A 15,678-nucleotide genomic window follows, 5' to 3' on the forward strand; every position below is an offset into this window, starting at 1 on the left:
GACCTCCACCTCGAAAGCCTCAATCAATCCCCAAAAGAAATGCATTTTCTATAATTTGCTTTTTTGTGAACTTCTCGTGCCCTTCATCAGGTATTTATATAGAAACAATGCAGTGAACAGATGTCATCAGAAGTGCAAAATAAAGGAGCAACTCAAATCACACCTTGGCTCAGGCAATGCACCTAGTAGATCAAGCAAACATTTCAACATAGTTATTACCATTTGTTAAAACCTCAGCAATGTAGCTCTGTTGTTTACATAAGATGCTCCAAATGGCAATTTAAATCTTGAACCTGACACCTTAGCTAAAATCAAAAAGTAATTTTCTGCAATTAAGGTTCGGTGTAAAAAAAGAATGTTTGAGGTCAATTCTCAAGCCACACTTCTATATTTAAGCAAACACTGGTCGCACCACAAAAACAGTTAGGTAAAATACTATGGGAACAGACAGACCATTTATCCAAGTTAACCTGACAAAGAAAAACCTGATAAATTCACATATGACTTATGAATGGCCTGCATATTGGGCAATCTTGCTTTCAAGTGAGCTTTTGTCAGCGCCTACTACTTTGTCAACCTCCTTGCCATTTTTTATAAAGAAGAAAGTTGGAACGCTGCTGATGTTCCAGCGTGCAGCCACATCCTTTGCCTCGTCAATATCAACTTTCAAGAATACAACGTTTGGCTGCTTCCCAGCCAAGCTAGTATAAAGAGGAGACATGAAACGGCAGGGCCCACACCAAGTTGCAGTGAAGTACAGAATAGCCAGTCGAGATGTCCTTGAAGCAGCATTTAACTTGGTGTCCAATTCACTAGCAGAGTGGATGCCAATAACATGCCCTGTAAATCACCAAACAAGATAAGATAATCTATATTTAAACTGCCCTCACAAAACCTTTATCGACTGCTACGTGTCAAGAACAAGGTTATCTAAACATATCATCTTGGACCTTCACTTCCTTCCTGCGAAGCATGGTTATCCAGTCCTATGAAGGACTGATATCTCAATTTCATATCTGAATTAGATATCAATACTCCATAGATGCTTGGAGATATGATTCTAGTACTTACAAAAGATATCCAAAATTTGTAAATAAAAACTTTATAATTTCGCACATTTCTGGATGACACACGTCAAACACTGAGATGTAGCCTCTGGTTTAGTATACCACAATCAACCATGGTTGTTCATATACATGTGTGTGTGTATTGGTTGGCCCTCCATGACTGTTAATTAAATCTAAGCATATAATTTAACAGCCCCTAATTTTGTCCTTTACCAAGGTTAACTTCTTAAATGGTAAAAAATAACATTAATTTGAAATACAACTGTCACTGTTGAGAAAATCAATGTAACATAGCAACATATGGACAGCTTGATACATGGGAGTCCATCTCTTTACACTTTTTGGACCTTATTTTGCACTTTATTTGATTATTTTGCCAGCTAATAGAAGAAGAATCCATAACACACTGTAACCCAAGGTCGAATACTCAACCTCTCTTAATTGTGTTGTGGTCTCACAGATAAAGAAAGTTGCAGTTAATGGTACTTTAGGATGCACTGTATTTTATTTAATTATTTATTTTGTCAAAACAATAGAACCATAACATCCTTGATGCCATGTTTTAATGTTATCTACCCCAATAATTGAGCTCTCTCAAATCTACTTCCTTTCTATCTAATAATAGGTCCAACAGATTAAGTCATTATATTTCCCATGGTTTCTTTCAATATACAATGGATTGCACCCAATATGTCTGTTTCATGGTAGCCACAAGCAAACACGCCACAACGGCACCTCTGACTGGTTGGCCATCTGGTCTACAGCAATAAACCACAAATCACCAGAAGATGTATTCTTCTCCCAATTGGATGATTGGAAGTTTAAAACTTATAGTAATGAATTCAATTGTATTTACAAATCTAAATCACTCACCACATCTCTAAAATGGTTTGAATGGGATACCAACAGCAGTATGCTACATAGCAACATGATCTGTGCAAACTGCAAAACCACCAGCTGCAACTTCTATGTGGTTCAAGCTCGAATGGGCAGCTCGTCTAGTAAGGCCTTTGGGGGTACTCTCCTTAGATCGCTGGTTTGTGTCTCACTGAAGATGAGGCCTTGGTTTAAATGATGCACATGGTTTGTGGAGGATAGCATTTTTGCAAACTATCCGAGACTCCAAAGTGGCTAGCGAGTGAGTTGATTCTTCGTCACCCAAAAAGAAAAAAAGAACTTCCATATGTTGTTCACTCTTTTCATACGAAGTGATTAAATTAGTCGTGTTTCTATTTAAGCATTAAATATAGATCAGGGCATTTGGGAGCAACTGATATAATAAATTAATAACAATAAGAAAACTCATATGATGTCCTAAAAAGTTTTCCATTGAGACAACACGGTGGATGACAAGTCCACACCTCATACATCATGCAGATGGGAATGTATGAATCTCACTAGACATGACCTAAAAGAAGACAACTACCACGCTTGAATGGGGATGCAGATTATCCCCTTTGTCTGACTTTTACCCTCCGGTTATAACATTAATGTGAGTAAAGCAACAATAATTTGCCGAAGGCTTGCCCATCCTAGCCACTAAAAACTATTCATACCTAAGAATAAGTAGTTTGATTCCTTGCAATACACTTAATATACTTGATTATCGATCACATCTCTAACCAATCACAAGGAAAAAAAATCTCATTTGTCTTACCTCCAGGATAGGGAAAGGCAGAAATCAAATAAATCACCCTCAAATATTCCCATACGTTCATATTAAAAAAGCTGCAGCATTCATGCGGAACGTGGAACAGGAATAGGAAAGACACTCTAAAACCACATGATCAATCAGCACAAGATGTGCAATGTCATGCATTGAATATATAATCAATACATGTGTAAACCTAACACTAATGTCAAAACAAACACCGCCTTCATTGTAATTTCCCTTCTTCAGCCCACATCTACCTATCTCTCTTTGTCAAGATCACCATCCAGAGTTAGGCTGCTTTGTAATTTTGTCTTGCCATTACAACACCAGTCCTTCACCAGAAGATCTAAAATCCATTAGGTATTCAGAATTTTGTTGGTTTCTGTTTACATCTCTATGTTGAAAGAAAATCATCAGATCTATTGAATCTGGTATTTGGTTCTTTTTTTTGGGTATGTTGCAAATATAAAGATACATTCATACATATATAATATACCAATATAAACCCTAAAAAACTAAGATATATATGAACACACACCTATCAGTATTAACACATTCTTCTTTCTTTTTCCTTTTTTTTTGGTAAATCAGTGTAATCCATTCTAACTACGCTTGTGTGTGTGAAGTCATAACGTATGCTTGACACACCTATTACTGGGGGGACACAAAATGCATGCAAATATGCATGATCTTATCCCGCCTAGTTTTCAGATATATGAAGAAACACACAATATAAGAAACTAAATTGACGACTGAGGTCCACAGTCCACTTGTATTGCATAAAGTATTAGTGATATAGAAAGGAAATTTCAATGGGGAAGTTCAATAAAGCACAAGGTAAGCATCAATCATGAATTTAATTAAGAATAAAGTTAAAAGCCATACCATCCTTCAAAGCAGATGCTGCTTCTGGATCCTGCATCAATTTGAAAGATTTATAAGATTATCAACAATCTGATTTAATAACATAACTCAGCAATGATAGGGGAAGAGGAAGGAGATAATAACCATTACTAGATACATCTGGTTCCAATTATTTGAATTTGAAGCCTATAGATTTGGCCTGGTTAATCAAGGGTGTAAATGCATTACAAACGTGTTTGATTGCCACTGACAAAAACTTGAATGATAGATACATAGGTAGACAGATAAATAGAGAACGAGAGAGAGAGAGAGAGAGAGAGAGAGATGATCTAACATGTGTTCTAGAATAATTACAAATCATGTTTGAAATTTAAAGAGAGATGGAAGGGAGCTATTCCGCAGTCATGGAAACATTTATCATTTATCCAACTGAATTATTTGAATTGAATTTTCTATTTTCTATCTCCTATTTGAAAATGTGAATCAGAAATAGGAATCCTGTATTTTTATAGGATAGATTCCAAATAGAACCTAAAACCAGGCCTCCTTTACTTGATACTATAGATATCATTCAACCAAAGTAGACCTTAATAATTGGTACTATGTAAATTGGCAATTGATCAGAACCCCGTTAAATACAATTTCAGTACGTTATTTTTCTAAAATCACATCTAGTGTTACTAAAGAATATAACAAAGTCAGAAACTCACCGAAGGTTTAGTTTCAGAAGAATGTTCCACCTTCCTATCTCTTTCAAATGTTGACTGCAGCACAATTTAAGTATCAAAATAAGTAATAGGAATTCCATGATGCAAAACATTTGCATAATGAATTAGTTACAAACTTGGGCTTCAGCTCGCCGCTGTTGCCTCTCACGTTCAATTTTTCTTAGCTCCTTCTCTTTTCGCAGGCGTTCATATTTTCTATGATGCTCTTCAATTTTGTGTACATTAGGCTCTACCTGCAGATTTATAGCCAACAATATCCATGACATCCTAAGCTTAAAAAAAAAAAGAAAAGAAGAGGAAGAAAAAAAGAGAGTAAGAGATAGTGAAAATATAAAACATGAAAAATAGAGGAAGGGGGGGGGGGGGGCGCGAAATTGACCTTTTTAAGGACCAAACCGATCTCCACATCATAATCTAACTTTGCTGCCACACGAAGATCACTTGCTGCTTTTTCCCAGTGGCCCAACATGGCCCTTGCCATTCCTCGTATTTTGTACCCTTTTGCTGAGTCAGGGTTAATCTGAAACAAAATTATTTAGACCATTACATCAAGTCGGACAAGATAAAAAATGCAATGAGTAGCATCAATGACTGAGGAAGTGGAACTGCTTGATGAATTTGTTAAACCATAACTAAAATGGACAATCAACAAACCTGTAAAGCAGCATCAGAGTCACGGATTGCAGCATTTGGTTTTCCCAGTTTAACAAATACACTAGCTGGAATGAAGCATGTCAGCTCTCCATTGCAGCATCAGAATAAAGCTAATATGTTCAAATAGGAACGATGAACTAAAGGTGAATTTACATGTATAAGGATTACCTCTAGTTGCATATAATATAGCTGAACTTGGATTCAATAAAATGGCTTCTGTTAGATGATCTACAGCTCCATCCAACTCACCTAGAAAGCATACACAATTTGGTGAAATACATATTCCCAAGAAACAATAGCCAAAAAGATCCAATCAAAAAAATATCAACCACAATAAACTGATGACATGCCTTCACAAATTGCATCTAGAGCTTTTGATTTTAATATTTGTGCAGCATCCCAATTTTCTTCAGTAACTTCAATTGAAGGATCTCCCATCTGCAACAAAACAACAAAGGAATGCATGGTCAATTATCAAACCACATAGCAACCTTAGCTTCATTCTCATCAATTTTTCTACCACCCACCTTCTGTGGAGGATCATTATCAGGCTTAATAACATCAGTGTTATCCAACTCAACATCAGATTCAACAATATCCTCATCCAATTTATCCTCGCCAGGCAGATTGGTTTTCTTGGCACCAGGACGTTCCTTAGAACCTTTAGTGTCCTTACCATCTTTATCCTGCATATCAATTTCTTATATTAGAACATAAATTACAAGAGAATCAAATAAATTAAAACCTTAAAGCGGTTCAGCCTGAGTTCCTAGAAGAATTTCACAAAGGTTGGGCTGTCCATTTTCTAGCAAAGTACGGGATGTTTGCGCTTAACACTTACTCCTTGCTTATTAAACATCCCAACAGGTCTAACACCCTCAACTCTACGCAACCCATCAATTTGGGGCACAAAAACTAAAATAAAGTTTGGGAAAACAAAAGCAGGCACAAAATAAAATAAGATTGAAATGTTTATATTATTGAAGATTTTGAAATCTGTTTCCACATTATTTTCATTTGGATCATACATGGTTATAACTCTGGTTTTGCAGTTACTCCAACTTTTGTAATACTACAGTTTCAGATATTACAGAAAAAAGACTTGAGTCACATCATTTTCTATAGAACATCAACAAAAATAAATAAATAATAATAATAACACCCTTACGTGGAATTTCTAAGAACTCAAAGAAGAAACAGAACTTGAAAACCACAAAAATTGATCTCTTAAGTGATTAGATCGGCACCTAACAACACTACGAAGCATTGAAATTCAAAAAAGAAAGAGTGAAATCCAAGAAACTATGAAATTACTCAATGGAGTTGGGGCTTACTGATTCTGGTGCTGGTGGAATTCGAGCGCCCAAGCTGGAAACGAAACCCCCCAAATTGTTCCAAATACAAAAATAACAACAACAACAGCAAAAGAAATGTTGAAAGTACTTTATGAAAGCAGTGAGATACACTCTGCAAAAAATAGCTAAAAAGAAGAACAATCAATAAACGAGACAGAATTACCTTTCGAGATAGCTTTTGAAAAACCCTAGAGACTTGTTGTGTAGAATGGAAGGGTTTGATTTGCACTTCTCCACGAAGAGCTTTAGCTCTGCAATCTTTTCTGCGTCCATGTCTCTCTCTCTCTCTCTCTCTCTAGAACGATGTCAACTTCTAGAAAATATTCCAATATATTAGAGATGGGGTTACTGTTGTCATATATTTCAGGTTTATTGCGTCTGATTTAAGCGCGGTGCTTATCAACAACACTTGTGTGTAATTTTGACATTTTGCCACGCAGGAGTCAAAACTTTAGACTTGTACCACTTATAACATTTTTCAGCATGGAGTTTTTTTATTTTTTTTATTTTGATAATCAAAATAAAAGACTATCCTATTTTTTATTACTACATTTGCAATATGAGTATTATAATATTTTCTATATTTTAAAAGGGCTGACCTCACTAATAAATTTTCTGATAACCTAAAGGTCCTACAACTTTGTACTAAGGACCTTTATTTTATAGAAAAAATATTATTATTAACCAAAAAGTCTAATATTGACTTAGAAATCCTAATTAATTTTTTTTTTTTTATCACTTAGAAATCCTAATACAAAAGGCCTTTGCTTTGCGGTAAAAAAAGAAGAAGTTGTTTTTGACTAAAAATTCTAATTTTGACTTGAAAATTCTAAACTTATTTGAATAATGTAAGTTAAATATTTTGTAAATTATTCTAAGTTGAATCGTTAAAGATTGACAATTGACCTTTAAAATCTATCTACTGCTATTATTAAGTTAGGTCAATTACCGTCTCTCTCCCTCATCTTATTCAAAAAAAATATATCATCTCTCTCTCTCCTCTTTATTCCTATCTTAAATAAGCCCATCTGTGTTTTTCTTTTAACTTGACTGGGCTCTCTATCTTTTCTATGTATAAAAAATATAAGGGAGAGATAACAACGTTACTTAATTCAAAATGGTGCAGTTTTTAAAATTCCAAAGGATCCAGGTCTTTGTCAATTATAATTTGATAAAAATTTAAAAGAAAAAAATGAAATTTTTACTGCAAAACACTTTTTTCCCTTTCTTTTTTTTTCAAGCAAATTTTTTTGAAACCCCATAGGTTGATTGGTTCGATATTTTAGAATGAAAGCAGAGTTGAATAGCAAAATAGGGGTTCCACAAAAAAATAAAAAATAAAAAGGTAAGGTAGCACCCATTCCTCTCATCTTGAACCAAACAGAAGTTAAAAAGTTTGCATTGTTCTTGACTGGACGGTACATCAACCGCATATATAAAACAGCACCACACATGTATAAAACAACTTATGTTGTTCAGAAATATTAAGATGTGTTCAGGAGGAGGACCACCTCGCACTCCAGCTATACATGAACGTGATATATAGATCTCTTTCTTCATTAACTGGAATTGGAAAAGTATATAATGATCCACACAAACACCATATTTTAACTCAGAAACAGAGTTCTTGTATTTAACATGGCAATACCTACTCAAGTAGGTGTTACAGAAAACGCTGTTCCAACCAACTAATTCATAAACTTAATTGTTAGCCAGTTATAATTATTAGGGTGGGGATAAGCTTTGACATCCGAACATGTCTTAAAAACCATATATTTCATAAACTTTAAGTTTAAGAACCGTGCCACACTTGTCGAGAGTCGACAATCGACTCAAAGAGATTAGTGTGCGGCCCACCACAACAATATCCTCAACTTTCGTCAGGTTTAGAGTTTTCCTACGTTTAATCATCACACACCTTAATGGTGTTTGTCAACTTAAGTAGTTACACAACAGAGTAAAAGTGTCATACCTCAGTTGAGCAATAATAATCATACTGATCAAGCACACTGTTCCTGCATTCTTTTGGAAGAGAAACATATCGAAGAGGCAAGAAACTGGGGTAGCCAACAGCATTTTAGAGATTGATTTGCAGAGCACTGCACTTTGTGTGGATTTATTTGGATCACATAAATTGATTTCGAAACGCAAAATAACCAAATCAAGCAGACAACTTTTTGATTCGTAGCATTTTGGGTTTACAACAGTCTGCCCGAAAAATGACTAATCCAAGCCCTTCGCATTATAGGGGCAGGATTTAAACAATTGAATGCCATGGAACAACAGGACAGAAGACCGCATGAGGAAAACAAATAATATATTGATTGTGTGGAAATAAGATTTTTACAACACAATGGAAAATAACAAGTGTTTCTAGTGTTATCGGATGAAAAGACTCCGATCACAAGCAAAAACAAAAAGAGCTAAAACCATATCTAAGAGACTTTTAATGGAAAATTTGAACTGGAAAAGAATAAAATGAAAAAATGTAAACAAATAACTGAAGATGGTCTCATGGTTCCTCTTGCTATTCTTGGTCACACTGCCCTTAATTGCTAATTGATGGATGGGAAAGGACAAGAACCTGCGGAGTTCATAGAGTAACTCCTGCCTTCGGATCGAGGTGTGCTGCAATCTGGAGATTGCTTGCAGACATACGGAGATGCACTAATTACCCTGAGCACACAGACAAAACATAGTTTTAGCAAAGAAGTTAAATTCTAGACACAGTAGAAGAACAAATAAGTGGGTTGGTAAGTAGAAACTAGCAACTAGCAACTAGCAACACACCAAATTGTGTCTAATACATGTTTTCTTAGTCGACATAATAACATATCTTCACGGGGTCGGTCAACTTAGAGAACAATAAGGGGTATGGATAGCAATCTCAACATTTACTTCCGCAAATCTCAATAACTACCTTGCAGCAATGGATATCATGCCAAATGCAACAAACACCACCATGAGTTCACTTCAAATACCATTGGAAAATGGTGGAATGATTTCATTTCCAAGAAAGGTCTAAAAATGTTCTAATAGTATTAACTCAACAATCAAAATGGCAAGGTTTTAGGCTGGCAAATCAGAGGCAGAAAAAGGTTGCAGTTGACCAGGTAGGCAAAAATCAACTGAGAATTAGTTTTTTTTTATAGGATCGTATACACATTTATAATTAAAGCAACTGTTCATTACCTCTCTTTGCGCCTCTCCAAAAATCGAGCCAAGGATGCTTTACGAGCCTGAGGTACAGCTGCAAAAAAAAGAAAAATGTTAATTTCATTATGGTGATTTCACAATACGAAAAGTACATTACGATGAGAAAATGGCTTAAAGTCTCACCAATGTGAAAGGAATGGACTTTAAAAAATACAATGATTGATATACCTGGTGGAATCATGGTAGCATGAACAGATCCTACTGAACAGACAACTTTAGTAGGCTCCGGTTTGTTAGGAGCTATTGATTTCACTGCTGTTATGTCATTGGTATTGTTGGATCCTGCTGCAGACTGAGGACCAGCATGGGAGGTTACAGAAATAGGGCTCAGAAGACCCAGGCAAGGTGGCGTGTTACGGGACTGATTCCCAACAAAACCATCACTTACAGAAGGCCTAGGCATCGCTGCCTGCACTTGAGCTGTAGTTATTGTTGTAGCAGGTGTCACAGAAGGCCCATTTCCAGCCAACAACATGATAGCTTGAGCCTGGATTAAGAAGTGAAAAAAATAAATCCAAAAATCAAAAACAAAGAGAGAGAGAGAGAGAGAAAAGAACAAAAAAGTGTGTAAACACATACAGTAAATAGCAACAAAGAAATCTAAAGGGCTTGCATATAAGAGTAATAGTAAAGAGAAGGAAAATACCTTCTCAGGAGAAACATCGTCATAAACACACACTGAACCAGCATAAAAGATGGTTAATTGAGCAGGAGCCCCAGAGGTCTTGGAAGCATTCCTGCAGAACAATTACATTTCAACTTAGCCTTCAAGTTATTTTTCAGACAAAAATGTTGAAAAATATTGAATTCAACATTTTCAGCATATATTTTGATAGAACCACAGATTTTAAAAATAATAAAAATGTCCTTAAGATACCTTAAATCAGTGGTACCAACGATGGAACTGTGATTGGGAACAATCGGGACAGGGTTTTGTCCCGCAGAAGCAAGGAAAGATTGATGAACAGGAGTGTTCATGGACACAGAAATCATTTGATTTGTATGGTTGGAAATCGGCAATAGCTTGACTTCATGAGGACGATGAACTGAATGTGCATCAAAGTGTTGTGGAGGATAGGTTGTCACAGAATAATGGGTTCCACTTCCTGCTTGCTTATCAAGAGTCAAGTTTTTCTGTATATTGAAGAAGACAAAAACAATGAAAAATAGAGGATGATCATCATATTACCTAAGCAAGACATACAAAAGCATGTAGAACAAGACTCAAAACAGCAATTCAGGTTAAGCTTCAGTAATTCCATGGAAAATGAATGTAAGGTTCATTACCCAAATGTAGTCCTCCTTAATCGATTGTACTGATGGAAAATGAATGTGCAAGGGTATATAAAAAAGTTTATCTCAAGTTTAATAATTACTGCTTTGAATTTGGATTAGATCATAGAATTTTACACAACTTTGCTAAGCTAAAAGAGATGATGCAAACAACAAACCTGCACGATCGGAGAGTATGGTTTGTGATTCGACTCAAAAGCTTCCGCACTTGATATGGTCATGAATCCAGTTGATGTCAGTGAATCATAACCTGTCTTCCGGGACCTATCTTCTTGAGCAGCCTTAAAAGACAGGAACTGGGGCAGGGCAGAAACCTTGTTTGAGAATGACCACTGCATAGCTGACGCTCTAACCGGTACTGCAAAATCAAAACCACGAGAATATCAACTCAGTTGCATCACTACTAGAATCTCCGTTTATAGCTAAGATAGAACATCATAAGAAACAACCATTTTTCGATTTACATCACATAGATCATGAATCACTTACATATTTCAAAACAGATAACTAAACAGTAATTTGGTGAAATGTAGGTTCATCAACAGCATAAGATTACACGGCCCCTCCAAACCATAAACCAATTATATATATCATCTCTATATTCATCACGGGTAATTTATTAATCATAGTTCAATATAATACTCATGGTGCTCCATATGTGTAGCTGTTAAAAGGAGATGAACATGCTTATCAACTTAAAAAATTGGTTATCGAGAATCTCATGCACATTATCATATATCAATATTGCATTTTTTTTAATGGAAACATATAATTTAATAAGCGAAGCATATGTAGAACCATCTAGTCAGAAACAATTTAATATTACATATTTAAATCAAACCGCACTCGGGATTCTTAATGTATAATCATATTATATAATATACACTGCATTATAGACTTATAATACATATTTTGGTGACATCTGCACAGGCACAAGGCGCATTTTAGCAAAGCACGACCCAACCAACACAACACAACACAACACCACACCACCAAAGGAGATATATAAAACTAAAAGGTAATTCTAATGTAAGCCGGTTTGAAAAGTAGACGTGAAAAGAACGCAGCCCCAACTCGAATTGATAATCTATCCATTTTGACTGTTTCTAAGCAAACGTGAACACCCGTGAGCACTTTAGCAATTCGATAACAAAAATAGCATAAATTATACTAATATTATAGAAAAGAAAAATATGCTTTCCCACTGTTTGGCAGCTGAGAAAAATAGAAATCCGGAATTTCGGGTTTCAATTTATGAGTAAAATGATTCAAAACTATTTTTAGTATTTCGGGAAACAACACGAAGTCGTACCCAGCATCTTCTTTTTAATTGCTTCGATGATCGAGATTAACAAATAAATATAGAAAAATGACACCTTCTACGTTTTATTTTTGGGGGAAATTATTATAATTTTCAAAATCAAGATACCCTCAAAGATTTAATCACAGGACCCAAAATTCAAAATTCTTTCCTTTTCTCAGCAACCAAGCAGAGCATCAATTGTAGAAGAAAGTGTATATATATATATATATATATATATATATATATATATATATATATATATATGCATTAAAATTACATAGTATTACCTGAATGATACTTGCATACATCAGTGATCTCTTCTTTAACAGCGGGCAACACATTTCTTGAACTCAAACCTAAGAAGTCTCTCTCCATCTCAAACTCCCAAATTCCAAAAGATTCACACAAACTCAATATCAAGTCGAACCACAAAGTTCTTGAGGTCCTACAACGAATTTTCAACTTCTTCAACCTTAGAAATTAAATTTAATATAACAAAAAGAAAATCAACCAACTGAGAACGTTTGCTACAGAGAAATGACAGACGCCACTAACAACTTGCAGACACAGAGAGAGCGCGCGCAGTGGTTATAGGTCCGAGGACCGACTGCCGAGAGCTAATAATGCTTCCATCAAATATGACCGTCCGATTATAATTTTGTCACACTTTCTTACCGGCTATTCCCGGTCACCATCCACGTGCGCTGGAGTCACTGTTAATATTGATATTGCTTTTTTTTTTATTTTTACTTTTATTTGTAAATTTTGATATTTTTTATAAAATTATTTTGGATTAATTACACTGACACTCCTCAAATTTTACCAAATATCACATTAAAATATTTTTTGAAAATAACTATCACTCACATTAAAAATGTTTAGTAAAATTATTTTTCATACTTTTCATATGTGTCGGACTACATTTTATATGTAAAAAGATATTGTTACTTATTTAACTTTGTATTAACTTACTAAAGGGTTATTTGATGTACAAAATCCATTATGTGTGTATATATATTTATAATTTTACAAGAAATTCATTAAAATCTATAAAATAAATAAATATAATCTTAAAAAATAAATAAATAAAAGGGAATAAAAGGGAAAATTACATATAAATGGAGTCAAAGTTCCATATTTACTTAGAGACTGAGTCAAAGTTTCATATTTCTCTAAAATGGATTGCTGAGGTGGCACATGATTTTTTACTGTTTAGAAAATTGTGATGCCTATAATGCCCTTACCTAACAAAAAAGTAGTACCTTCAGTTCAAAAAAGTAGTACCTTCGGAGAAAAAGTAGTACATTCGCGGGTGTTTAAAAAACATGGTACCTGGACGCCAAAAAGTAGTACCTTCAGTTCAAAAAAGTAGTACCTTCGAAGAAAAAGTAATACCTTCGCGGAAGGGTATTTTAGGCATCACAATTTCTAAACAGTAAAAAATCATGTGCCACCTCAGCAATCCATTTTAGAGAAATATGAAACTTTGACTCAGCCTCTAAGTAAATATGGAACTTTGACTCCATTTATATGTAATTTTTCCTAAATAAAACCTATAAAATAGATTGTTTAATTCTTCACATACATTAATTCTTCGTGTGAATATATACATACACCTTCTAATTCTTTATATATACGTGCACACACACATCCAGACACCCTAATTCTTTATATATATATAATTACGTTGGTGTAGTAGGATAAACGATGGGGGTAATTTTGTAGCGACTATTTTTGGGCACGTGAAGGGTGAACGGATGAGATAGCCAATAAATCTAAATAAATTTTAATATTTTGTTAAAAAAAAGTAAACATTGAAATTGACCCATTAAAGGACCACGCTACAAGGAATGAAGACTTCAACCGAAGATTTTGCATCCACATGATACCCATGGTGGGATTCAAAGCGAATCTCATTCGAAATATTTTTGTGTGACTATCATTTTCTTTTGTTGAATGAATGTTCAACATTTTCATTTCCGGTCTTTATTTAATTTACATATTATTTTCTATTTAGTACTGTTAAAGATTGGCATGCATTTGAAAAAAAAAAAAAAAAAACTAAAATTTCCATGCATGTTGAGCTCACCTGCACAAGCTAGTGAAACACCCTATATGCCCAAAATAGTATTAGTAAAAGGTTGAATCACATTCCAAAAAAAGTAACGAAGACAACTATTACTACTATAAATTATAAATTGGGTCCACATTTATACATAAATATTAGTGGTAAACACTACAGAGTACAGTAGGCTATCCTATCCTTCTTCTTGGCTTTATATTCAACCAATAATATGAATTTATTTCTGATAACGACTAATACAACAAACGTATTATATATATATACAACAAACGTATTATATATATATATATATATATATAGTCATGGATGACGGAGGTAGATTTGATAAAAAGAATCTAGTGTGAGTCGTATGATCCTTCTGCAGGTACACGAACCAAATGGTACGTGATGAATAAAGAACACATTGTTGTTGGTAAGGTGAATTTTTTAATACCAATGAAGACATCAAACGTACATATTAATATATTAAAAACAAATATATATAAGAATATAAAAAGAGAATTACTTATTATTGGTTGAATATTATAAAACAAATTAGAAAAAGGGAGGGATTGATAAACAATGAAATTAAAATAATGGATGATGGTAAGGAGAAAAATAAATTAAGACTAGTTTAAGAGTAGAAAATTATTTGGTACTTTCTACATTTTGAGAAGCCAAAAATAATAAAAATAAAAAATTGGGAGGCACGAGAAGAGAGAGGGCATGTGCGTTGAGGATAAGCCATGTGATGGTCCAAAGTGAAAGAAAACGACATGGTCATTGGTCCTTGCCTATGAGCAACGTTTGGACAGCGAAGCGGGGCTCATCTTGTCTCATTTGCAATTTCACACGTTATTTTTATTACTATTTTATTTGCAATTAGATTTCATAAAAATAAATAAATAACCTTTTTTGTTTTTTTAAACTGAAGAAGAACTTGCAAATTGATAAAATGGAGTGGTCCAATTTCCATCTCCATGGAAAAGCATTGAAGTTTTTGACACGTACATAAGTTATTATTTCGATAATTTAAAAGTTGAAAGATGGTCTTTAATTAAGAAATAATCATTCAATTCTTTGTATATAAATTATTTAAGATAAAAATATGATAATTTAACATATATTTAGAATTAATATTTTCTGTTGTACAACAAGAATGTCATGATCGTGATCATTTATTATTACACGGCACATATGTTGTACAAGGAAAAATTTAGACTTGACACATAAAATATTTTGTATAATTTATTATGAGTAAATATCAAGTTAAACAGGTTCTGTGATGAATTCTATTAACAATTTATCAGTTTTACAAATTGAATGAATTTTTTTTTTTTTTTTTGGGTAAGTGATCAGATTTGGGTTGCCACGTGTTACTATAGACACTAAAGTACTAACGCGCCAACCCTAAGCTAACCCAACCCATTCTTATTAATAAAATATATACCAGCACAACCACCATCTTGCACTTGAAGGTTT

General features: G+C 34.2%; 2 protein-coding genes across 3 annotated transcripts; both read right to left on the bottom strand.

Moving 5' to 3' along the window:
- Positions 1–190: 190 nt before the first annotated feature.
- Positions 191–6,676, bottom strand: LOC132283593 (TPR repeat-containing thioredoxin TDX). 2 transcript variants are annotated; one of them, XM_059785576.1, is made up of 11 exons: positions 6,486–6,676; positions 6,302–6,335; positions 5,495–5,653; positions 5,318–5,405; positions 5,136–5,216; positions 4,968–5,032; positions 4,693–4,833; positions 4,430–4,585; positions 4,296–4,349; positions 3,607–3,637; positions 191–840 (listed from the first exon to the last, which is right to left on the bottom strand). In XM_059785576.1, exons 1-11 carry the CDS (start codon positions 6,593–6,595, stop codon positions 506–508), a joined length of 1,254 nt encoding a protein of 417 aa, XP_059641559.1. In that variant the 5' UTR covers positions 6,596–6,676; the 3' UTR covers positions 191–505. The 2 variants fall into 2 exon arrangements, with proteins under 2 accessions (XP_059641559.1, XP_059641560.1); XM_059785577.1 differs by having other exon boundaries at positions 4,430–4,546; positions 6,486–6,675.
- Positions 6,677–8,622: 1,946 nt separating this feature from the next.
- Positions 8,623–12,752, bottom strand: LOC132283839 (protein TIFY 6B). The gene is made up of 7 exons (XM_059785866.1): positions 12,422–12,752; positions 10,990–11,189; positions 10,416–10,672; positions 10,185–10,275; positions 9,707–10,025; positions 9,515–9,572; positions 8,623–8,998 (listed from the first exon to the last, which is right to left on the bottom strand). Exons 1-7 carry the CDS (start codon positions 12,507–12,509, stop codon positions 8,878–8,880), a joined length of 1,134 nt encoding a protein of 377 aa, XP_059641849.1. The 5' UTR covers positions 12,510–12,752; the 3' UTR covers positions 8,623–8,877.
- Between the last annotated feature and the right edge of the window lie 2,926 nt (positions 12,753–15,678).

The sequence above is a fragment of the Cornus florida genome, unplaced genomic scaffold (genome assembly GCF_030987335.1).
Source record: "Cornus florida cultivar Cherokee Brave unplaced genomic scaffold, ASM3098733v1 CherokeeBrave_3.0.0_Hap2_Chr11, whole genome shotgun sequence".
Taxonomy (NCBI): domain Eukaryota; kingdom Viridiplantae; phylum Streptophyta; class Magnoliopsida; order Cornales; family Cornaceae; genus Cornus; species Cornus florida.